At 31.3% G+C, this 27,545-nt stretch overlaps 1 protein-coding gene across 1 annotated transcript in view; it reads right to left on the reverse strand.

Moving 5' to 3' along the window:
* Nucleotides 1–27,545, reverse strand: part of LOC108685264 (acetylcholine receptor subunit alpha-like) — a 333,770-nt gene that overhangs the window by 62,915 nt on the left and 243,310 nt on the right. The window contains exons 6-7 of the mRNA XM_018189965.1: nucleotides 12,605–12,720; nucleotides 8,801–8,969 (exon numbers count right to left, since the gene is read on the reverse strand). Coding sequence (XP_018045454.1) covers nucleotides 8,801–8,969; nucleotides 12,605–12,720 — 285 coding nt within the window. The remainder of the gene's footprint in view (nucleotides 1–8,800; nucleotides 8,970–12,604; nucleotides 12,721–27,545) is intronic.

Raw genomic sequence — 27,545 nt, forward strand, 5'->3', positions numbered from 1 at the left:
CACACACACACACACACACACACACACACACACACATAGGGTGTCTCAGACCATCCATCCACCTTTTACGCAGGATAAGATCCAGTCAAAAATATGTTCCGACTAAAGTTGTGGGGTTTTAAAAGATCTATTTATTGATCATATCAATTTGATTTTGAGTGGATTTAAGAAGGTCAAATCAAGGTCACATCGTTTTTTTAAAATGTATCATTCTACTTTTTATTCTAGAATTTTTATTCGAGAATCTAAACGTTAAGAGCTTTCTAAAATCTTATAATAAAATATCTTTTGATTAAGTAAATCTCGAATTATGAAGATTAAAGTTACAGTACTGCCGGCATTATTCAAGTACCGCGTGAAGGTTGTCCAATCGAACTTTTTGTGCGCGCACGTGTGTGTGTGTGTGTGTGTGTGTGTGTGTGTGTGTGTGTGTGCGTGCGCGCGCGCATGCATCTACATGTACTTGCGTATGTGATGTGTCTGAATAAATAAATATTGACTTGTTTATGAGAGATGTTCAAAATGATCACCATTTTCTTACTAGTTGACTGACTCAAAATGGTTGCAATGTTGAAATTAAGTGTGGAATATAATGACGATCATCAGAGATCTTTGCGCTGCGCAACGGAAATAATTCGGTTCTTTGAATAGAGATCAATCGTTTATGATGTTGTGATAAAATATACTGGCTTTAGAACAGTCCAACAAAGGTTCCAGTTTGTCAGTCAGGAAGAGTCACGCGAAAGAACGCACCGTGAGGACCCCCACAGTCGTTGAAAAGGCTCAAGCGCTGATTTCAAATGACCCAGGGCAATCGTTGCGAAAATTAGCATCGATTGTTGATGTAAGCGAACCAACAATGCGTCGAATTGCCGAGGAAACCCTTCGATACAAATCGTACACATTAAAGATATGACAGAAGCTTTCTGAGGCTGCCAAGCCGAGTTGCCTCGGCTCTTATTCTGGCCTCCCAACAGCCTAGATTAAATTTCTTGGACTACTACGTATGGAGCGTAGTTGAAGAAAATGTCACAAACAAGTCTCGGCATCTCAATATGACATCATTAATGACCGCTATTGAGGCAGCATTCGTCGGCATGGATAGCGCTACAACATGCGTATGAACGCTTCAGACCGAGACTAGAGGTCACCATTCAAGCTAATGAGAGATATGGTATATCGAATAATTTTGCTCTACAGAGATTTCTAAGTGTCATGTAAAAGAATTTTTTGTAATATAATATTTAATTTTTCATTAAAAATATTTTGTTTAAAGAAATTGTTCGATTTGTCTGGATTTTGACGTACCCTGTATATACAAGGTGTTTATTTTAAATGATATGGTTGATTATCTCGCGAATCGATGATTTTATTGAAAAAGTTTTCGAATAAAAGTTGCATGGCTTGAAGGGGGACACATGATGTGGACTTGATCTTGAGCGATCTTATCAAAATCAGATCAAGATCATTAATGTTTTTTTCAATGGAAATATTTTTTATTACTTATTCTTGTAGCTTATCTCGAGAGCTTTCCAAAATATTATAATAAAGTTACGTTTCATTGAGTACTTTCCGAATTATGGAGTTTGAAAGTTACAGTACCGCCGGCATTATCCATGTGTGCATGCGTAGGAGGAGAGAGTTGCATTATTACAATGCAACAAATTTCTGCAATAATATTACAAGTATTCCTCCTATGAGCAAAATATTGCATATATTATGTAAAATTGCAACATTATGTATCAATATATTTTTAAAACGGACATTTTTACGTTGCTGCAATGTTGCTTGCAATGTTACTGAAATATTGTAATATTTTTAATATTTTTAGTAATATTTCGTAATATTTTTGCAATGTTGTTGCAACAGGGGTTTCTATTTAAAAAAACATTAATGACCTTCATCTGATTTTAACAAGATCATTCAAGGTTAAGTCTACATTTCCATCATGTATCTCCCTTCAAGCCATGCACTTTGATTCGAAAAATTTTTCAATAAAATCATCGATTCGTGAGATAATCGATATCACTTAAAATATCACTTAAAATGAAATACTCTGTATACCATATGTACAATATATATATATATATATATATATATATATAAGGATGATCCGAAATTCCCGCATTCGGAATATAATAGGAGAATATAATATATGCTAAAACAAACAACTTTTTCCTTTAGCAAAATTGTGTCCGATAAATAATTTTTGCTGATTTGTTAATTTCAACCTGCTCTCCTGCATAAATTACTTATCGGATGCAATTTTGCTAAAGAAAAAAGTTGTGGTTTGTGCTAAAACAATTTTTTCCTGGAATAAAATTATATACGATAAATAATTTTTATGTTTACTCGTAGGGGAGTTCTTTGTAAATTGGATAGCTTTGTAAATTGGACACCCCTTGACATTTCGAATATTTGCAGTGGAAACATCAAAACTCCGACTCATCGTCTCTAAAATACTAAACTTTATTTTTTATGTGATTTTGGAGCGAAAAGACGCGCCACAGATTTCTGTGCCAAACAAATTGTGAAAAAAACATCGAAAAAAAAGTGAAAATTAAGATTCCCATTTTTTACTAAGATTATAAATTGAATAATTTTTATCGAAAATTTAAAGGTGAATATATGTACTGTGCTCCATTTTTTTTGTATTTTCATAATATAAAAAGAATTCCGAACAAATCATGAACTGAATTTTTTTTTTCAATGCACTTCTAAACATCGACAATTTTGTAGATTGGACACTTTTTTTCTTTATAGGTTGGACACCCATTTTTTTTCATTTTTCGACGATACGACGTAATTGTTTATAATTTTTTGATGTTCGGAATTCTTATTAAGTGAAATAAAAAGTATTTTTATTGCATTTTAATGAAATTTTCGGTGATTTTTTTCCAAATTGAGTTCAAAGTTAGGGTTTTCATTGTATTTTAGTGATTTAGTGAAATTTTTGTGATTTTTTCCACATTTTTAGTATGGCAAGAAAGAGTTCAACTGAACACGGTATTATGATGCCTTGCTTAACGCAATTAAAGACATCAACAAAAGATCGAAGAAAAGCACTGCAGCTGCATACAAAATCAGTCGAACTAATTTGCTCCGATATGTCGCCAAATTTACAGCCGAAGTACCTGATATTTTGGCAGCATCTGACGATGAATTGTCGAAAGTTGTGCTGATATACGTTATAGCGTTTACACATGCTTAAATTGCAATTCCGATATGGATTCATATCAATATGATGTCATTTCATTAAAATTTTCATTCCAATTTTTATTAATTTTTCCTCTTCAAAGCCTATTTTCATTCAAATTTTCATTTTTTTATGTTCAAATCAACTGAAACAATTAATAAATTGAAAAAATTTCATAAATTTTGTAAACATTGTATTTTTACTACTTGAGTTTTTACTTGAGCATTTTTAGCGTTTTTTTGGGGAAGTGTCCAACCTACATTAAAAATTTTGAGGGGGTCGTTTTTGAACCTTTTTTTTTGAATTGGGTATAAAAAAAAATCCACTAAACCCAATGATTTTTTTTTTCCACAATGTAGCTATTAACCTCAGCTTTCAGACAGTATCTTGATATCAACGATATGTTGATTTTCATCTGAGTTATAAGCAAAAATGCTAAGGGTGTCCAATCTACAAAGAATTCCTATAATTTCAATCTACTCTCCTGCATAAACTACTTGTCAGATGCAATTTTACAAAAGGAAAAAATTGTTTCTTTTAGCATAAAGTATCCATGTCCTGTACTCCGAATGCAGGAATTTCAGAATTTCACCTATATATTTTTTTTGGATAAATTGGATCTTTTGTAACTTTATCCAATTATTTTACCAAGTCTCAAATTTTTAAAGTTTCTGTTTTATGGATTTATGAGGGAAGATTGTATAGTAAACTCAATTTTTTTATTATGTACTTTTATAAACGCGGGATGGCTCAACCAAATAAATCTAAAAATGATGGCCAAAAATATTGAAACAAAACGCTGCGATGTACAGTCATGAGGCATCATAAAAAAAAGGTGAAGTGGGGAATGCATGTGGTATGCAATTTCGGTAGACGCAGCGTGGCTGCGGGTCAATCACCGAACCGCGATATTGCTTATCGATTCTCTCTGCTTGATTGACATGCCTAGAAGCTGCAACAGATGCTCGTGACTTTATTTTTTCGAAATCTGCAATCGAGTTTATTTTCTCTATCACTTTCCATCTTCCGCTCTACATAAATATTATAGAAAAAATTTTTTGTTTCTGTGGTGTATAGAATATTTGATATCTTCAATATTTCTTTTTATTTATATAATTATCAATCTTGGTATTGGCTACAATAAATCCAAGGATAGGTGTAAATCAACCAATGCGAGCCAACACAGGTTAGGCGTGTGCGAAATATTTTATTCTTCGTATCGTATATTTTATTCTTGAGAAAAATTAACAAACGTTTCAACCTTTTCGATTGGATCTTCCTCTATGTAAAAATAAAAATAAAATCGGTGATATATAAATTTAATAAAAGATGCGATATGAAGTAAATTGAAGTATCGTGTGTTAACACATATTCATAAAATGAAAATAATGCTGTCTGTCGTATCTAACTCAAATTATGAATGTGTGTTAACATACACGATACTTCAATTTGCTTCATATCGCATCTTTTATTAAATTTATGCATCACCGATTTTATTTTTATTTTTACACTAAGGGAGACCCAATCGGAAGAATTGAAACGTTTGTCAATTTTTCTCAAGAATAAAGTATACGATTTCACACACGCCTAACTTGTGTTGGCTCGCATTGATTGATTTACATCTATGCTTGTCTTTATTTATAGCTTTCCAACAAAGTAAACTTTATAAAATAATGCATTCATTGACGTTAGACTAAGACACGCGCATACAAGTTATGCTTGCCACAAAATATTTCATTGTTATACACAACAAGAACAAACTATTATTAAGAACAACATGACGCTTGCAAGAAAATTCTAAGTGTAAAACTGGCTTATACTGTTGTATTTAAATCGTGAAACTTCTCAAGTATATGTAACACTGTAATAAGGGTTACCTTTAATACTTCGAAAAGATTCTTATATGGTGTTCTTCGTGATTTATCTTACGGTACAAAAAAGATATTTATAGGCATTATATAAGATAAATCATGAAGGACAGATGCCATCATATGAGAATTTTTTCGAAATATTAAAGGCGATTTTTATTATAATTACACATACTTGAGAAGTTCCGTGACTTAACTGGTTTTTGATGAAATAATTATATTTTTCGCAAATCAAATCAGGTTAAAGAAAAATTGGTTCCAATTTATAAATATAATATGTCTATAAAAATTCTTCGATCTATCTTATAATGCATCAAAAAAAGATGTTTTTTAGATTATATTTATAAATTAGAATTAATTTAAAAAAAAATGATTTAAAGAAAATCTAATTACTTTCAGAAAGAACAATTTTTTAAAAATATCTAAAAAGATAGATACAGATCAAAAGTAATTTAATTGAATTATCAAAATAATTATGTAGGATGCTCAAACAGATTGTTAGAACGTCAAAACTTCTTGCAGCATGCTTATCATGCTTGAGTTTTCTACACAATTATTTTGATAGTTTAACAAAATTATTTTCAGCCTATCTAAATTTTCAGTTATATTGTTCTTTCTATGTTGTCATAACTTTATTTATTATTAAATTGGTACATAAATATTTAAAAGAATCGATTTCTATTGGAATACTACTCAAGTTTATATGCGCGAATTGTACATTTAATATTGAGTAAGAAAAAAAACTTCGTTATTTATTCATATTCTTGAATCTTTATTCAGCAAAATGTTTTACTTGAATGTGACTTCCATATTATTTTAATGAAATGAGGACTATTAGAATATTATCATATTCTAACGATATCTTTCATTTTGTTTTTTATTCTTTGCTTTTTATTTTAAATCAATAAGAGTACTGATTTTTCAAATTTGATCTCTATATTTTACCGTTATTCTTGTTATTCCACATTACTTACATAGCAATGACTTTGATATATGTATATTATCAAGTATTGCCTTTTTAGTCTGCACACTCCAAGAATATGCGACTCTTGACACTACATAACTTCCATTTTTTTGACACGACAGAAGATGTATATCCTGGAACGTGAATGTTGATAGCAGGTCTTAACTCGACAGCCATCCAAACGAGAGACGCTTCCACGAAAAGTCGTTCGCAAATTCTGCGCGCCACTTTCTTGCTGACGCTGATCGTTCGCATTCCTAGCACGTCTTGTGCAGTATATCTGCGAAGATTCTACGAGAAATTGGGGCTTGACAATATAGAAACAAGCATGATGTGATACAGTTTCTCGAACATCATGTCTATAGAAATTATATGAATTAATTCTAATTAGTATTCGCTCCGCTTTAATTGGTATTCGTATATCCAATGTACTTTAAATTAATGTATTTTTACATAAAGTTAACATAACTAACATAATGATTTTTTTTTATTTTGATAATCAATATTAAAGGAATAAGATTACATAATTTAAAATTATGTAAAACTATGAAAAATATTTGTTATAAACAAATTTTCACACCGTAGTAGAAGAAAATATCCGGGTCCATTAAATTCGTGAATACCGATTAGGATTAAATCCGCCTGAAAGTTATGATTTGAAAAATTATAAAAAGTAGCAAAGTTACACATTACGTGAATATTATATGTATAGATATATTGCATGATGTTTTATTATGGACATTATAAAAGTAATGTCTCTCGTAAAATGTGTCTCGTGCTTATATTTTGCTTGAAAATGGCGATAGCAAATGTATAATAGAGTGGCGTTTCCTTTTCGCGTTGCCTACTTCTTGGAAACAAAATCAATAAATGGTTAAAGATAGAATGAATGATTGACACTGTGCTTTCTCGAATCAAATCACACACGCTGTATTAGTTAGAAATATTGAATGCGTAATTTACCATTTTCCGAATGAATCAACATTTAAAACAATTCATTTAATAAGTAAAAATTAAATGCAGAGAGAAATGCAATTTACGACGTGGCAAGCATTATAAATATGAAAATTCTTTTAATAATTTTGTCAATAATTAATTGAAATAATTATTGAAAATTATTTTAATAATAAATGTTTCTAGTGTGTGAAATGTAGAAAAACTGCTTGATAAATAGACATTTTCTCTCACAATCAATAAAGACTCGACATTGAAGGGATTAATAAGAGAAGACAAACATGTTGCATCATGTAAAAACATCCTTATCTTCGGTACTTTGATACACAATCAACTACTGTCCGTTTCTTCTTAATAACAGATGCTAATTGCGCTGTCGATAGTTCTTCAACTGCGCGCAAGTACGACTAATAGTTATGCTTTTTCAAGAGAGAGAGAAGGAAACGAAGAAGAGAACGAGAAACAGAAAAAAAACGACTTTAACGCGAGTCCTCCCAGCAGAAGAAACAGAGAAGCCGATCGAGGGGGTTGGGAAAGAAAAAACATTTTACAATACCAGTTCACAGAGTAACGCGTAATCTTTGTGGCATGTCGCGACGTGCCGTGAACATTAACGGGAAAAAGTGCGTGGAGAACGTATGGTGAAGCTTTTATGCCATGCTACGTCGATAACTTTGCACGAGGAAGGGCACTTCGGGAAGAATGTCAGCTGTAAGCGTCGTTTTGTGGCGGAATAAACTTTTCTTAAAAATATTCTTCGCAGAGAAAGAAAAATGCGTATAGAATCACGCACAGCATGAATTCTGTGGAATCTATTAGGATATTCTATTTTCAAAGAATATCTATAATATGTAGACGAATATTTAATATGTTTGTTGAATAACAAGGTTAGAGAAATATTTGACAGAACTCACATCTAAAAAATATCAAGAAATTTAAAAGAACTTAAAATCCATCCAGAATATCTGAATGATTTACAATATCCGAATAATATTAAGGAAATTTTTTAAAAAATATTCAAAAATGTTCTCGAATGCCTATTGTGTAGGAGTAAGCTTCTTGGTACTACGTATTATACATCGACAGTAGGAAAGGATCTGTTTTCGGGCGAGCGAAAATAGTGCAAGTCGAGATAGTAGTAAGTCGATGAGGGTAGAAATGCCGGGGTGAAAATGAAAAATCGCCGGCGCCGTCGACCCAAAAGTAACCACCTACTAGCTCTTATGTACAGATAAGAGTAAATAACGAGGTCGACAGACACGCGGAAGAGAACTAATTCGCTGCATATTTCACGCACGTTCACTCCGCGGCTGCTTCCGAAAATAAAAGGATTAATCGCGGCTCTGTCCTTCTTATACTCATTTTTTTTATTTTACATATATTTATTCGCTATATTATGTATTTCTGAAAAGATATTAATAGAAAACAGAAAAATCCTCTATATAACAGCTTATTAACATAAACATGCTTAATCTTTAAAATATCTTTCCGATTTTCAAATATTTTTATATTCAATTAGAGAAGTTAATTTATGTGTGTGTGTGTGTGTGTGTGTGTGTGTGTGTGTGTGTGTGTAAATTATATACATATAACAAAAGCTAAGCTGTAAATAGAAAGGAAAATAATACTGTTTGCATAAAAAATTGTTTAGGAAACATTGAAGAAAACATGAAATGAATAAAAATAAATAAAAATAAACATTCCTCATTTAACGAATTTATTAATTTAATATAAATTTAATGTTAGGATAATCAGAGATTCATAAAAATGCGATAAAATAAATGCAAATATTTACCAGCGAGGAATGTACTGGCTTACCTTTTCACCGCTGTCGCTAGGTAGATAAAACGTGAGAACGGTGAGAAACGATATCCCCATGCAGGGGATGATAATGTTCACTGTGTAAAAGAGGGTTTTCCTCCTCATCGTGATGTTGAACGTGATGTCCAAGTAAGGCTCGTCACAGCAAGTGTAAAACTTCTCGTTCCTGCGAGAAGAAAAGATGCAAGAGACATTGCGGTTAATCGTCGGATCGATAAACGAATGGAGGGGAGCATTAAGGTTAAAGCGATGAAGTGAAAAGAAAAAAAAATCGCTTAAAGAACGTAAAAATTCCTCTATTCAGGATGGAGAAGCGTTTGTACCAGACAATAAGTACGTTTTAAGTAAGTAGGGTCGGCGGTGAGCGAGACTTATGAGGAAAGTTTCGCGGGATCGTATAACTCCATCGAAGATCTCTCTAAGTCGGTAACTCGGTTCAGACTATTCCCTTAGTCTGTCTCCTCTATTCAGCCCGTTAGTCTCAAACTAGAGCCAGTTTTGTGTCGTGAATAAATTTAAATTTATTTTTCAAACATTCAATTTTTTATACAAAATTAGGCGATTTTTGGCGTGATTCAGTATAGCAATCAAAGTGTACCAAACTATACCAGAACAACATTTTCACGTGATTAATCATTAGTAATAGAGACATAGCTAACTGTTTAACTTATGTCTTATTCTCTCAATGTTGTCTCTTCTATTATATATAACGTCAAAATAAGAAATTATTTTTAAACAATATTTTATTCGTGTGTACAAAAATCCAGTAATTTTAACATAATAGCTTTTATACAGAGTATCAAAATAAGCTCCATTCCTACCAACTTCTATCAATAACAACCTTGGTACGTGTATCAATTGATAGTTTGTTAAAACGATTTTAAATATATATATGGTTGCCATATTAAAATTTTTTAAACTAGAACTAACAGGCCAAAAACCCCGGACATTTCGAAATCGGATGCATATAAAAATGTATGGAGGCTAGTAAATTGATCAGAACAGATAAATATTCCTTATCTAATTGTTCATTAATGATACTAATTTAATGTAAGAACTTGACCAATTATATAGTTGATTATTCAACTATGATTCATCTCATATTCAACTATGATTGATCAGTCTCTTAAGGATACTACATCTATTGTAAATCAGAACTAATATAGAATAACGAGGGAGAGAAGTCAAATAAAAAAATTTAGAAGATTCTCTCAAATCTCGGAAACTCATAATTAATCCGGATGCATTTGAAAAACCTCTGCAAACATCCTCATAAAAAAAAGAAAAAAATAGCAATCCTAAACATCAGACAAAAAATAGACGATTGAGCAGACAATAAGATGCAGTTATTCAGGAGTTATATATTACACATTGTATTTAAAAATTCTTACAACTAAAATGATGAGATCGAATGTTTCAGCTCTGTTCGAGTCATTCTCAGCGATGTCAAAAAACATTGCAAGTTATTAAAGAAAAGATCCAAGAATGTAATTAAAAAGGCGTCTTCAATTTCAAACTTGAGAAGCCACATTGTCAAATTAGTTGAATGGCTAACTGAGCACTAAAGAAAAGTCAAATTAATAATACAACAATGCTAAAAACAAGTATATAATGATCTAAGAACTCATGCTGCATTCTATGATCAAGCTGCATTCTTGGATCATTCTCTTGTTTTTAGCATTGTTGTATTATTAATTTGTGTTCAGTTAGCTATTCAATTAATTTGTGGCTTTTTTAGCTGCATTCTTGAATCTTTTCTTTAATAACTTGCAATGTTTTTTGACATGAGGATGGGGCTGAAGATGGCCAGCTGTTGTGAATGGTTCATAGTGACAGCTGATTTTGGCGGTTTCAGAGAGGTTAAACATCTGCTAATAATATTCAGTTTATATCGCTTTGAATTACAAAAACCTTGATTTTTACTGTGTTTGAAATGTCGAATTTTGTGTTAACCAGCATTTGCGGAAGGTTTTGATTTTCTACTTTAATTGGAAGAAAAGTGCGGCTGAAGCCCATCGAATGCTTGTCGAAGTTTATGGTGACACTGCTCCAACTGATAAATCATGTAGGGAATGGTTTCGATGTTTCAAGGATGCAGATTTCAGCATTGAAGACAAGCCTCGCTCTGAACAGCCAAAAAAATTCGAAGACAAAGAATTAGAGGCATTACTCGAAGAAGATCAGAGTCAAACGCAAGAGAAGCTTGCAGAATCATTGGGGATAACTCAACAAACCGTTTCTGTACGATTGAGAGCTATGGGAATGATTTAAAAACAAGGAAATTGGGTGCCTTATGAACTGAAACCGAGAGACATTGAAAGACGATTTTTCACTTGCGAACAGCTGATTCAAAGATAACAGAGAAAAGATTTTTTGCATTGGATTGTGATTGGAAATGAGAAGTGAATATTCTACGACAAGAAGAAAAAATACTACGCTAAGCCCGGTCAATCGGTCGTTGCCATCGACTTCAACATCAACACCACGGCCGAACATTCATGATTCGAAGATCATGCTCTGTATCTGGTGAGACCAAAAGGTCTTGTTTACTAGCTGCTGAAACCTGGTGATTCCATTACAGGTGATTGGTATCAGCTGCAATTGATTCGTTTGAGCTGTGCATTGCGAGAAAAACGGCCGAAATACGAGCAAAGACATGATAAAGTTATTCTTCTTCATGACAACGTTCGGCCTCATGTCGCTAAAGTCGTAAAAAAATATTTGGAAACGCTTAAATGAGATGTTTTATCGCACCCGCCGTATTCTCCGGACATTGCTCCTTCTGATTACTGGTTATTCCGAAGGATGCAGCAAGTTACTGATTCACTTCTTTCGCAGAAATCGAAAATTGGCTCCAAAATTGGATCGCCTCCAAAGACGAGTCATTTTTTCGAGAGGGAATTCGAAAATTGCCTGAGAGATGGGAAAAAGTAGTAGACAGCGATGGACAATACTTTAATTGATCTGTTCATTCATTTTGTTTTGAAATAAATGCACAAAAAACGGACCGAACTAATTTGTACTCCCAATAAATTTTATCATCTCTATGTACAATTTTTTCTCGAGAATCATTGTTGTGATTGACTTTATCTATTTGTTGGATCATAATTTCTCGCAAAGAGGATTAAGTTTTCAATACATGACAAATAGGAGTGCTTAAATCGAATGTGGTATTGTTTCGGATAATACGGAGAATACAATACCAATGCCAAAAGTGTTCAAATTATCTAATTAAAGCACTAATATTTCAAAATATCTTCAACATCTCTAGTGGCAGGTCATTTCAAAGGTCTGTGACAACATCCATTTTGCTATTATGGCAGCTTCCGGAAGTAGAATCCGATTCCCGTTTGCATCGCGGCACATCGAATATCGGGAATCGAATCGTGCCCGGAAGCAGCTGTTCGCTTATGCCAGACTAGCATATTGAATGTGAAGAAGAATTTCATAAAGAAAGAGAAAGGAGCTTCTTCTAAGAGCGCTTTGAGATTTCGATGCTATATTTGAGGATATATCTTGGGGATTAGATTGAGATCTTATCCAAAGAAACTAGATGAACTTAGCAAATCTCATATTGAATACAATAAACTGTAATCGCTTTGTATTTAATATGAGGATACAAATTTGATTCATAAGATCTCAAATTCAAGTCCTTATATTATAATTTTTATGAGATATCGCGTATAAATGAACAAATTTAATAAAACTCTGAACTTTTTATAACAATATATATATAAAGAGTATATATGCAAATAGAGATGTATTAATGTATATTTGAAGATAAAATAAAATAACGCTTACCGAACTGCAGGAACTTCTAAAATATCCCATTCTACCGACATGTAGAATTCGGACAGGTCAACTCCTACGTCCACTACATTGCTCCCCAATTTTTCGTCCATGTGTCTTAGGTCGACCTATGTGACAGAAAAAGCGGCTAGCATTAAGCTCATGCGTAAAAAGTCGCCATTGTTAAAACGTTCGAACTCCATGCCCACGTAATTCATCTCTGATGTACGAGCGTGCAGTCAGAGAGATAGCTCTCATACAACATAAAACATATACAAAAGATTCTATATTTCTTTATTATATTTTTCTCCAAATCTTAAAAGGAGATAATTATAAGGAATATATTGATACATCGTTTATTATGGCTTCAGTCTACAACTGCACACTCGTGTTTAATTGCTTGATTACGAACAATAATTCTGAAATAAACTTTCAGTGCATGTCTTGAGATGCACTTGATGTTCGCAGAAGCGCAGAGGGAGCTAATTATCAAGGAATTAAAAAACGGAGCGTCGATTGTGGTGGTCCGCAACAATAGGACACTCTAGAGCAGCAACTAGATCAGCGGAATATCGCCTTTATATACATATCGATATCTATGTGTGCACCACATTGCAGAGTAAAAGGAACACGCAGTCAAAGAAAGAAATCAGACTAGCGCACTCGATTCGGTTTCACTCGTGAATTCAGGGCTATAACAGCAACTATGCACCTAACGCTAACGAAATATTTCATTCAGCCGCGATTTCTTAATGTAAATGTTTTTTCGAGTTGACAGTAACTTTTGACCTGTGGACTGCCGTAGAAGTTTTACATAACTCAGAAAATAAATTGATGGAATTTCTTACCTAGAAGAGAAATTAGTAAATCTAAAATTCCTCTCCAATTTGTAATAATCATTTTTTCCGGAAATATTGTCGTCAACTTGTAATTATTTTCAATAAACTATTTCTTTATACAACATTTTTCTGAGTTAGTAGTAATATCTATTATACATTCCAATCCTATGGAACTTTTATATTTTGTAAACAATCATTGTAAAAAATCAATTTACAACATTTATTTTGTAAATTATTCTAGGAAAAATGTATATTTGTTATACTTTTTTGTACTGCGAATTGTATAGTTAAAGTAATTGTATACATTTTAAAATGTTTACTGTATATTATGATTACGATAGTAACTATTGTCGAATCAAGTTCGCCGATGCAGAATTAGTTTGCCTCATCAGGAATAATTCCGCCGTTAAGTTCCTAACATTGTCTTCTGTGAAGCCATTCGTGCGTCATGCAGCAAGATTAAAGCCAGCGGCGGCTTTAATGTTACGTAAGTGTCTAACCATTGGTTCAGGCGATCGTTCGCTGCAGTGGTATTACTGTAAAATACCTCGGACAGACGCATCTCCGGTGATTCAAGTAACGGTGCGCTTGCGGATGATACTTTGTCACTGCTGCGAGGCGAGATTAAAGCCGGCAAACAATTTCGATGCAACGCCGGTGATCACAACTCTGAAGAATGCAATCGCCCTGAATTGCCCGCGAAATCTGACGAGCTATTCGATTTTGCAACGACAGAGAAAGCCGCGCTATTATAAATCACGTACGTCTATTTCGCTGAGAGCGCAATTTTGTTATAAATTTTTTTCAAGAGATCATTTATCTTTTAAAATAAATTTTCAAATGTATTTAGTAAAAGCAGCGTTGTAAACAAAACTAGTTAAACTTCTTCTTTTTCTTTTATTCTTAATTGATTTATGAAATTGTGAAACACTAAATGGCTATAAAAACTGGAATAATGTGATTTACTATGATCCAGTTCTTCAACTTAAATCTAATAATTATCTATTCCGACAAGAAACTTCAATTCCGAGATTAAATTCAATCATTATAAAATTACCAAAATACTATATATTGTATATTTTCGATTAAAAATTGGTAATGTATCTAAGAAACAATTTTATCTCGCCACAATATAATAAAACTTTAATCTTTTATAAAGCACACATTTTTTCTTATATTCAAATTTCTTAAAACTTGATATAAGGAATTTTTGGGATTATTGATTATGAATTATGCAATCAGATTTTGAAAATTTTTTAAATGGCACATTGAAAAGATAAAAATAGGTCCAATTACTTAAAATTGGATAAATATTCGGGGATGTTTTTAGAATCTCTGATAATAAATCTCAAGTAAAAATTTAAAAATTAAAAATATTTACTTGGATTCAATATGGCGGATTCATAAAAAATTGACTGATTAATAATTAGTTAAACTACTGAGTATGTTTTCATAAAAATTTAAGTGCATTTTGTATTTGAGTTTGTCATTTTGAGTCTACCATTTTGAATTTGATAATTTTTTGCTTGTATTCAACATAAGTGATTTCAAAAACGTATACGAACATAGTCTTTTATATAATTCAATCTATTTTATGCAATGTTAATCATTTTCTTTTTAATTTTTACTTCAAAATGAGCGATCCAAAAAAAAAGAATACAATTGATGACGGTTATATCAAATTCAACTATTTTTCATGATTTTCTGCCATATTCTTTCTTCTTGTTTTTTGAAAATTTTATAAATTTTAAGCTTTAAACAGTCTAGCTGGAGCTTAAATGCTTGTATGATACTTATGTGAATTATATACTATGTATGTATCAGTCCCCAGAAACGCGCGCTGAAATGATTTTTCGATCTTGAAAACATTGATTCTATTAGACTATCGCAGTAATATCGCAGTAATATCACGATGCTTATTCGCATCTTCGAAACAATCTTAATAATGTTATATGAATAACATTAAAATCTGTAAATAATTAATTCTTATTGCGAAAAATATTATCTCAGCCAGATGTTGAACCCGGATCTCTTGCATTCCGTGCGAACGTCCTAAGTGTTTAGACTAAACTACCAAGGCCTTAGTAATATTCTTCTAATAATTGATATATAATATGAAGGAACAACGGCTCTTTAGGCGATGTAAATAAACAATATAATATATTATATACAATATAATATATACAGGACCGTATATGTGTGATCACATAAATTATAGAAATCAAAACCTTAAACGAGCTGAATTAAATGCTGAATGAATTATATGATTCTTGTGTTTCTGGAGACTACATACATTGTATATAAATTCATAAGAATCATACAAGCATTTAAGATACAGCTAGACCGTTTAAGATTTTTATTTCTATAGTGTTATCTTTTCTTTTCTGTGTTATCACACGTATATGGTCCTATAATATATATATATATTGTTTAAAAATTTTAAATTCAAATTCGAAATCAGTGACCCCCAAAATCTTTCGGATATCAAGTTTTAATATACCTTCTATAAACAAAACTTTTTATTATAGTATATATTATACAAATGAAAAATTTGTCTTTGAATTGCCACTCCGAGTAAATTATCATTAAATTTAAAATTTTTAATTAAAATTCGGATTCAGTAATTCCTACTGCTAAATATGAAGTTACAAAAAAAATCAGCTGCAGGGAATATATATTTTTTATTTTTTAAAAAGTGTTACATAAATGTAACATCATGCTTCATAAGATTAAATCCAATTATGAGATGTATTACTTGAAATTCTGCTTAAAATGAGAATTATATTAGAGAATGTACACTTGCTGTGAAATAACATTTCAATTAGATTCAAGCGAAATCGAGGTGCTGCGAATGGAATTAATTAAAGGCGACGTGTACGGGATACCGCACCATTTGATCTTGGCGAACTTCGCTAAAGATCCTTTGAAGTGTAGACAGGTTGCCACATTAATCTCGCGGGTAACCGAACGGAAACGGAATTTAAAGAAAATGCATTATTATTCGAAGCACGTCACGCAATTCTTTTTCTCTAAAAATTGCGTTATCTTGCACGTCTGGTAATCGTTACGTGTGATTTATCAGTTCCGCGTTTATCTCGCCAATTTACTTCCATTGCATAGAGCAAATTTATAGTATCTACTTTCTCTCCCGCGATATTACTTTATTATTTATTTATCATTATATTTTTATACATTTATTCGATGTTTAACCAATATTTTTTTCCTGCCTTTTAATGTCATTTTTTAATAAAAATATAAAATTTGTTTTTTAAATAAGTTAATTTAATATATCACTTATTTTTATACATATAAAAAATTATTAGAACTATAAATAATTGAAACATTTAAGAAAAATGTTTTTTTTTAATTTGATCAAAGATAGATTTTTTTAAATTTTATCAAAAATTATAAATTTCTCAAATTCAAACATATGTGTATTATCTTTATAGCTATATATTTTCTACTCGGACTTTCCGAAAAATAAATAAAGAATTCCGTGTGGCACTTTTCCAAATTGCGTTCGTTTCAGACTAACTGACGTATAAAGGGAGATAGAAATGCCTGATAGGAGTTTTTGATAATTTGTGAACATTTCTGTGTGAGTTGGAAAGAAGAACAGACGGAGATCTAAGTTACAAAGAACGCGAGAGACGCGCGAATTTTTTAAGCAACGATGAATGTCGCCGGAAGATCTCTCAAAGTTACAAGGACGGAAAGAAATCGACTAGTACAAATGGTTAGGACGTTATCGGTCAATCGAGAAGCAGTTGATGTTTCTTCACCTCTTTGATGTGTTGAAATCGAGAATGTTTCGAATGTTCCAATGCCCGCTGAGCAATGCACTCTGTAGTTTATAAAAGAAACAAAAACTCTTATCTTTCTCCAGAGAACCTATAACGTACTTCAATTTTGTAACTCTTTGACAGTTCGATATTATTATATTGTCATTGCGTAGCTTTTTTTACCATATAATTGCGCAATAGATAATTTCAGAAAAATGTCATAAGTACTGGCATGTTTTAGCAAATCATGAAAGTGAAAGAGATATATATACATATGTACATAAAGTACATTAGATTGATAAGAAAAATAAATTTTTTTTTTCGGCCTCTCAATTCAAAAGCTTCCATTTCATGCCAAAAGAACACCCCTATATTTTTATCAAAAAATATAAAAATTTAGAGGTCGCTAGTGAAATTAAATGCAATTTTTAAAGACTCTAAAGAAAATCCCAGGAAAATTCCAACTGGATCTTGTTTTGAGTAAACAGACCTACAATTTGAGGAGAGTAATGACCCATTTAAATGCTTGAATGCCTTGCTAAAATCGACCTTAAATTCGAAATTTAGTCATTTTTTTACATTAATGTATTTCTTAAGATGTATATCGTAAAGTTAAATGAATTATTGCATCGTGTTCAGCGATAAAAAAAACATTTACCACATTTATAATTCGCTCTAATTCATTTTTGCATCAAATTAACATGAATTAAAGAATAAACATGTGCATGAACATATATTTAAAAAAATCAAAATTTTGATTTAAGAATCGTTCACTTACGACCTTTAAATCTTAATATTTTTTGATAAAAATTTAGGGATGTTCTTTTGACATGAAATAGAAGCTTTTGAGCTGAGGGACCGAATAAAAAAATTTTTTTTTCTTTCTCGGTCTAATTTATACGTATATGTTTTTAGTATATCCAACAGTATTGCTGGCAGCTATTACTTGTCAGCTGTCAACTATCAGCTTTATGGTTAAATGCAATATGAATAAAATTGCTGATGTAAATATGTATCATAAAATAATTTATTATCGTAAAAAAATATATATATAGTTGGATGTATAGTATTATTTTGTAATAATTCTTTAAAAAAAGAATATATTATGAAAATAATTCTTCAGTTTTTTTAGAATGCAATAGAAGATAAATATTTTAAAAAACGAGAAAAAAAAGGACAATGAGCCAAAAAATTATTCAATTACATAGTTAATGTAGAATATAAATAACATAAGTATTGAAATATAAGTAAAGAAAAATAATTATATCCTTTAGTTAAGATTTAATACGATGTGCTAGCAATAAACAAACAGACGTTTCGATCGCGATCAGATTATTATCAATGTTAACAACATTGTAAATATTTAAAATTATATCCTGTAAAAAAATGCATTATTAAGTAAGGTAAAGAAATATTTTGTATGCAAGATTTATTTATTACCAAATCTTTTTTTAATTCAAATATTTTTAATATAAAATAAAAATTTAGAAATTGATACATGAAAAACTAACAGGAATGACCGAAACACGGCGGAAAAATCACAAGTGATAATTGTATGGCAAATTTTGATTAGGAGTCACTATACAATATAACGATATTGATACTATCGTAAAGAATTATAGAATCGGAGTATTGTTCACAAACGAATTTGTTGAAATTCTATGAGAGAAAAAGATAAATATATAAATTAATATATAAATTTGTTCCTTGTACATGACATAGATTACTCATTTTAACTTTAATTAAAATTATAGAATGAAAGCAATATTATAATAGCAATATTATAATATAAAGTTGGAATGAAATAGTATATACAGGGTGTCTTAAAATTCGCAAATCAAAATATTACAACAAAAAAATTTTCAAAAAATTAAGTACAAGTTATTTGTAAATTTTTATTTTAAGCAATATTTCAAGTAATTTTTGAAATATAAAGGTTTAAATAATATGATCAATTATAAACTACATTAGACAGTCATGTATCCATGAGTTACATGCGGCATATGAGAGTTGGTAAACGCTCATTTCAACACATTCACAAATGATATATTCTCTAAATATAATGTGTAATTGGCCATAAACCTTTAAATCTTTATATTTAACAAATTACTGTTTTAAAAAATTATAAATAACATTTTCTAAAAAAAAATAAATTAAATAACATAACTTAATAAAAGGTAAGAAATAAAATTGTTAAATAAAGATTCGACCATAGTCTTTTAGTTCTTATTAGTTAGTTATGTCTTCACATGTACGGTCCAATAAAATTTTTATTTTTCACTTAATTTTTCTTGCTGTAATATCTTAATTTGCGAATTTTGAGTCACCCTATATACAAAGAGAAAGTATATATATTTTTCGCTTTCATAGGATTTTGACATTTTTGACAAAATAGTGCATAGCGATTTTGTGTTATAAAACTTCATTGTAAATGAAGGTCTCTAAAACTTCATTGTAAATGTCAAAAGATTTTCACGAACATTAAAGAATTCTTGCAGAAATAATGGCGCGCCGTAAACGCTTCTTTATTGACTTTGATGGAGAGAAGGAGATGACACCATTGCGAATCTTTTTACGGAAGGATCGTCAGCTGGTTCGCGATTGCCGATACGGAGATTGTTTTACCGAGTCGCGGTAGTTTCACGCGTTCCACTTATTGTATCGTCGCCTATTGCTTTTGTTATACTGCATATAATCGATCGTGAAAACAATTTCAACTTCACCTACATTCGCGAGACGAAACGAAAATATCGTTTTGTTTTCGTTTCTTTCGATCTTCAAACACAACGAAATTTTGCAAACTTCGAACATTTTGTGATATATACATTGAATTCATCGATTTGTGAAAATCAAACGCCTCCTGCACGAACTACGAGAACAAGAGCTTTGCTGATTGAAAGATTAGTGTTGATCTTTTGATGCGATAAAGGCGAGCTTGATGTGATGGAGGGTAGGTTGAAAGGGTGATTCGATGAGGCGGTTTAGATAGCAGGGCTTACGGCGTCTAGACATGGTGAGGGAAGATATATAAGGGGAATGATGGCGAAAGGCGTGCTGTATTTGCAATAAAGCGCGCGAGTTTTCGCATGGTCGTTTAAATTGCACTTTGTGGCGGTGCGAGCGAGTGCACAGCCACTTAACATTCTAAAATACTCGCCAGTTTTTCCTCGAGTATGCTTCCATCGGTACGCCGTATTATAATTCATTTTAATTGCAACTATTTTCACGATTGAGAATAGTAAAATTTAGCATCGCGAACACAGATATGCAATTTAGATACACAGATAATAACCGTGCTGTTCTCGAAAAGCATTTGTCGTTTGCGAGAAATTTCCTTTTTTCTCTTTTTTCATGAAAACCGTATCAAGATTTTAATAAAATTTTACAGAAAATAATAACCATCTCTTTCCCTCGTCTTCATAAATTTCTTCTGTCTTTTCTTCTTTTTCTGCAATCGATTTGAGGATGAACGTCATCAGCAAATATTTGGAGGCCAGTATACGCGTTGCGTTCTTAAAATATTTTTTCTTTAATAAAAAATTTTATCGTAACAAACCAAAAAATAACATTGTGAGAGACTGTAGCTGCCTTTACTCAAGTTTTTGTATTTCTGTCGTTTCTCCTTTTATTCTATGACAGCATTTAAAAGGAAAGAATGTAGACCAAGTAATTTCGATGCGTCCACGTCAAGTCAACTAATTGCGTTTCTTTAGATCTCGGAGCTTTTTGTCAATGCACTTGACGTCAACGAAGAAGTTACGATGGACGGACGAATCGATTCGTACGACAGTGATTTTTTGTCATTAGCTATCGGTACGACGTTTGCGGAACAGCGTATGATAAATTGCGGATGATGGATGATGGATGCGGCGATTGTCGTCTTTTTTTATGATGGCATCATCTTTGTCTCTCTTTGTTATGCGCGTTCCATCGAAACCTTGGACAACGGAGATCTTATCTCCGAAAGTTTGCCGTATAATAAGTAACTGAAAGAAAGAATTGCGAATGAACGGATCCGCCGCAGTGTAAGATGAATAATCGCGAGATTTGAGAGATTGACAAAACTTGAAACTCAAAATTTGTGAAATTCCCATTTTGTAAAGAAAATGCTTTTCTAAGAATGAACATACTTCTAAGCAGACTTAATTTCGTGTTTTATCCTTCTATAATCTTCAAGATTACGTCAATCTTAGAAACGCAAACCTCCAAGCGTTGAAAATACAAACAAAGAAAACTCAATTTCTTAGGAATAATACACGTATAATCGAAGCATATACATGTTAATATAATAGTTTGTTTTATTGTATTAAAACTTCAACTACTTAAAATATTCAAATTATTCAAGTACATAATTAAATGCTTAAAACTAAACGTTATTAGATGTACAAATATATATAATATTCTATAACGTATGCCTATTTAAATTAAGAATTTTGTATTAAATTTATAAATTTAATATTTATAATTTTATATAATTTTACTGAAACTTTTAGAATAAATTTCCTTCAGATTGAAAATTGAGTCATTCTCTTTTAAAACACTAGTTCAATTTTCATTCTTTAGAGTGAGATTTTCCTCCAAAGAATTTAGAGTATATAATCTTGTTATACATATGTTCTCTTATAATTTGTTACAAAAGTTATACGGAATTTCTTAATGTCAAACATAACATGCTCCATTTATATTTTCAATATTTCAATTGTTGTAAAAGTTACTAATGCCACTAAAAAATGCAATACACGAAAGTTGGTGATACTTCGAAAATTCCAATAAGCTGCGTAATTCTCGCGATATTCGCACGAGAGTCTCTTGAGTGGACGACACATAGGCCGTGTAAAGTGGTTTGCATGGTATTAGCCAGTGCATAAAGTCACGTGTTTGCAACTGAATGAAATTATAGTTTGCATAATATCATTCGGCAAGCGCCCCTGTTTCTGCAAGCGTGAACTTGAGCTTTCATAACTGCGTTTTGTGCTTTCGTTTGGCTGCACAGGCGATTCAAAACGAGCTCTTCTAGTACCGATTTAATCCGCGATATGAAATGCAGAAAATAAATGGCCGTTTCCAGAAGTGAATAAAATGATATTGTTCAAATTTTAACCAGAATGTTTTAATGCAATATTTGTTCTATTTTTTAAAATAAAAGTGTAACATTTTAAGCGAATAGAAACAATTCTTTGTTGAGTACAAAATGTGACAATTAAATCATTCAAATATGAATACAATTCTTTTGTTTCAATTCGTTGCAACGCGACGCGTTCATTTATCATATTTATCTGGCAAACGACAAAAAGATTTATCTATTGAACAACGAAAAAAATCGTTATTGGATATCGAGCCAAGGTTCGTTGAATTCAAGTTTTGACAAATTCGATTAACATGGATCAATCAAATTTTAACGAGAAGATAGTTTCATGTTTAAAACAAAGTTGAAGATACAAAAGTGACAATAATTGGATCCTTGGTTGATTGAACATTTGTATCAAATTAAAATGCTATTATTTGCTCTTTCAAAAAATACCGATTTCTTTTATCACGGATTAACATGATTATTAAGTTTGTGTATCGTTAACACATTCATTCATCAACCCATAAACAGCAATAAAAAAATTTTCTTATTCAATTATAACAAATATTAAAATCACATCGATATAAATCTAAATTTAAAAAGCAGTAATATACTCTATCGGTGTTTATCCGATTTAAACATTTAAACATGTTATAAAAGAAAGATAATATTGAACAAAAAATGATAACAAAAATTACGCCACGTCTTCAAATAAGTCACTGAGCTTTAGAAAAAGCTTCACAATGCATCTGACGTTGGTAATAAGCATCAAAATGAAAGAACTTAATGAGAAAGATGAAAAAAAACTCAGTGTACGGAAAAAAGATATATCTACATAGATCAACGTTGTTCACGTTTCTATTTTTTTTTTCATATAATGTCAATCGCAGAATTAAATAAATTTCGCATCATAAGTATATGGGATAAGGCCAAACGAGAAATAGTAATGCAATTAGTGAGGAAGAATATGAGACAAAAAGCTAAAAAGCCATTTCGGAGATTTTAAGAACATTTTATAAAACATAGATTATAGTTGTATTGAAATTCTGAATTTCCAGGAGATTAGATTAACTTGATTCAACAATTCACTGTTTCTTTTCTGGATGTGTCATTTGCGACATGAAAGAAAAAAAGGGAAATATAATTAACTAAACTAAGAAATCTTGATGTAAGCTTTAAAGATTTCTTTTAAGCATCTTTGTAAGTTTCCTCATTTTCGTCTTTTACGCATATCAAGCCTCTCATTTATGCAATCAAGAACGTTGCTTGGGTATCATCGCGCAAGGGGGAAGTGGCCTCACCGGAAATAGCCACCCCGGAGAAGCAGGAGATCGAGATAAATCGGGCTAATGAATTCCACGTTGGAATAGTATCGCTCGATCGTTGGCAATTATCGAGCGACCCACTTTTTATATTGCGGAAAACTCTCACGGATGCTAAACGCTCGTCATCGGTCTTCTATCGATGATAGCAGATAATGACTCAATCAGCAATAGGTTTTTCCGATAAAAGCAACATCATCACATGTCGAATAGTCAAAACTTCAATAGTGATGCTAAAATCAAATAAAATATTCTTAGATTTGACGTTGTCGTTAAAATTAATTGGACATAACTTTCTTAAAAGTAATTGAAAAAAATTTTTACTATTTTACTGTTAAATTAAAAATAATTAAGATGAGCTTTAACGTAATGGGCTAAAAATGTAACTGGTATCTTCGAAATTGCATTTATCGATTGTGAATGAATATTTCCGGATTTACATCTATTAACTGAAAGTGATAAGAATATTTTTGGAATTTATTTTGTTGACAAAACGTAAGTTAAAATATTTTTAAATCTGATTTTTACAAATTGAAATTGGTATAAATATTTTCTTGTTGATTTATAAACACGAATTATCCGATTACATTTGTACATAAGACCTTAAAATCTAGTCTTATATTTTACATAGTATCCCGCAAGTAATTGTTTCTACTTACACATGCTTTCATACAATCCGTGCATAGATCTAAATATATATCTTACGGTTACTTGCGGGTGACCTTATAAAATACCGACGAGACTTCGGGAGTCTAACCATTGCAATGCAAATTGACAGAATGGATTAGTTCCAGATTGGATTAATTCTCGGAGCTGATTGCGCTTGATTGCAAATAATATTATTATTCGTTATCCTCACGAACAAATGGATCGACGAAGTTACATCAATAGTGAGAGACGTGCTTATCTTGATTAGATCTTCAATTATTCACGTGGTCTCGATAATTGGAGCGAAAATTTCTCAATCAGCAACATGCAAGGACATTTTTGTTATAGATTGATTGAAAAATAGTGGAACAATCCGACGGACATATTCAGTGAGATACAACGTTAATATTTGTAGTTTTCGAGTTTATTTATTTAATTTAAAAATTTTAATTTGTTATTTTATTACGACATTTTTTTAAACAGTATTGTACAAACATATTTTTAATTTTGGTGGTCGGGAATAAAAAAAAACTTTTAACAAGTATGTTTATTCAATTTGCTCGTGCAGAGTATTCGAAAACTTCGCGATTCACAAGATTAATTAACTGATCTGAATCAAATTTTACGTAAAAGTAGAAAGAATTTTCTAATCAGTGTAGATTATTATTATTATTGCCATAATAAGCATTACTTATTATGGCAATAAGATTCTTGGATTTTTACAAAGAAGATGGCGATGACGAGGATATGATACCTAAATGATATAACTCGAAAAGAAGAATATATACATAATCATATTTATATATGTCACGTTTATATATGTCACTACAATATTATTATAATCGGAAAATTCTATATTTTCCTCAATATCTGCATCTTTCGATAACAATGACTTATAATTAAAAAGAATAACGATTTATTCCCAGAAAAGTATTCTTATTCTTCAAAGAAATGGAAATATAACGTCTGAAGGATGTATTTTATCAATAAAATATATAATTGATATGAGACATTATAACGTTTCTTCACTTGATCGAAGTAATTAAATATTTCAGTAGGTCGTTCGATTCTTCGAAGAAGTATAGAATTAAAAAGTAATTTAATTTTGTTTAATTTATTCTCCAGTTAATTATTTAAATTCTACAAAATTTAATTTAAATTCTATAAAAAAAATTACTTGAATTACAGACGTGCCTTATATAAAATACAGATAAAAAAACCTAATTAATATAGCTTCGAAGAAAATATATAAATTTTTTCTTTGGAAATAATCAAATGCAGTGAAGACAATGTTTAATATAAAAAAAGAGCATGCGCTAATTAGAGATTTTTTGATCTCATGCAAATAAAGTTCTATGAATAATAATAATCTGTGACAGAATAAAAAATTCTCCATTCTAAAACATCACCGACGTTGTGATATAATTAATACGTATACATTGTTATTTATAATTTAATATTAATATTTAATTTAATATTAAGCAAACTGAATCATATATTTGGGAAATATTCGGCTCTAATAAATTTCTCTTATTTTGAGAAAATTCCCGTTTATTACATAGATTTTTTACAGCATTTTTCCCAGAGCGATACTTAAACACTGTCCTTGAGGGAGATAACGTGTACCAGGCGCATCGTCGAGCACGTAGCCCGTGGAGAATCGGAGGTGGTTTTATCTGAAAATCACTAAGCCGTAGCTTCGACGGATGCACGTTTCTATAATTCGCCTAATTGTGCTAGGTCGGCGACCTGAACGGGGACCCGTGTGCGAATCAGATTAGATCGTAAGCACCTGCACCCGGTGAGCACCGTGCAGAATTGAGATTGCGAGAAATTCGTATGGAGTGAGCTTACAGACCGAGTTTACGGGCCAAGCCTGTCTCGGCTGTCTCCCTCTCTGCTCTTGTTATGTATGTATGTATAATCTCGTTAGCAACGCCGATTGCAGCTCTCACAATATCAATTTTTTTTTCTTTTCAGACAACACGTTACAAATGCTTGTTATTTTGGAATATCAACTGAAGCGATCGGCTTCTGAATGATTTCGTTATTTCGCTCATTCTTATTTGCACACAGTAATAACGTGAAGATTGTAGCAAAAAGAAAATGTTTTAAGATTCGGACAAACTGATAAATGATAATTGTGCGAATACACGAAGAGTGTTCTCTTCCAAGAAAATTTCCGACAAAATTGTTTCTTTTAATGTGGATAGTGTGATATCAAAGATACATTTCTTTGTTGTTTCTGAAGAAAAGCGAAAAAGTTACTTAATTCGTTATGAAAACGAGTTCTACCATACAGAATTCTTTCGAGAAGATGAAACTATTCTACCAGCAATGAGACGAAACTTTTTTCGTAAACATCAGCGAACTTGCTAACGAGTTAGCTGATTTCCAGTCAGATTTCTTAGCTCGAAAGTTTCTCAACCAAACAAAAGCGCGCGCGAAATTATTCTCACGTTACCATTCAATTTAATATTCAAGTTAATATTCAATCTGTTGCATTCCCATTTTAACAAAGAAAAACAAAACCTTGTTTTCACTTAGCGAATATGACTTTTCTCTATTGCGGTTTCCGAGTTTCATTTTCTGGAGATTCAGATGTAATAAAACGAGAAAATCACATTTTTACTTGCGAAATGTATATGCAATGCAAGAAAAAATAAAATTATTATGTAAGATTCAAGTAATCCGCGTTTTCTCAGAATTATTCGATGTTAAATTATTAATTATTTTGTATTTACGAATTTATCAGCTTAGTCCAGCTGATTACAGTCCATTTAACTCTGAAAATGTAATTTATTTTCTTAATAATGTTACATTTAAAAACTTTTTTTTCTGATAATTGATAACTTTATCTGTTAATGTAAAATTTTTTTTCTAACATTTTAATTTTTTTATAGTTTTTTAATCATGTTGACTCAAACGATATGATGACCTAAATTTAAATAAACCAGCAGGGTTAAAATGATTAAAGATCTTGGCGTTTGGTCAGATTACATGTATAATATTTGTCAATGGACAAAATAATAGTTTTTCAATTTAAGTACATCTGATCAGTTTAATTCGATATTTCTTTTAATATTAGGTGTACAACTTTGCTTTCGTCATTTTCCTATAGATGGCTTTAGGTAAGTGATGATCGAAATAAATAGATCATAGACGTCATAAAATAAACTTGGGCATCTGTCAACATAACCCCATAGAAACATTAGTCGATTTGTGTCTGCATCATAAAGTTATTCTCGATTGAAAATGTCAGTTTACGAGCCAAATTCTCGTCTGTTGCGGGAG

Source organism: Atta colombica, unplaced genomic scaffold (assembly GCF_001594045.1).
Source record: "Atta colombica isolate Treedump-2 unplaced genomic scaffold, Acol1.0 scaffold15, whole genome shotgun sequence".
Classification (NCBI taxonomy): Eukaryota; Metazoa; Arthropoda; class Insecta; order Hymenoptera; family Formicidae; genus Atta; species Atta colombica.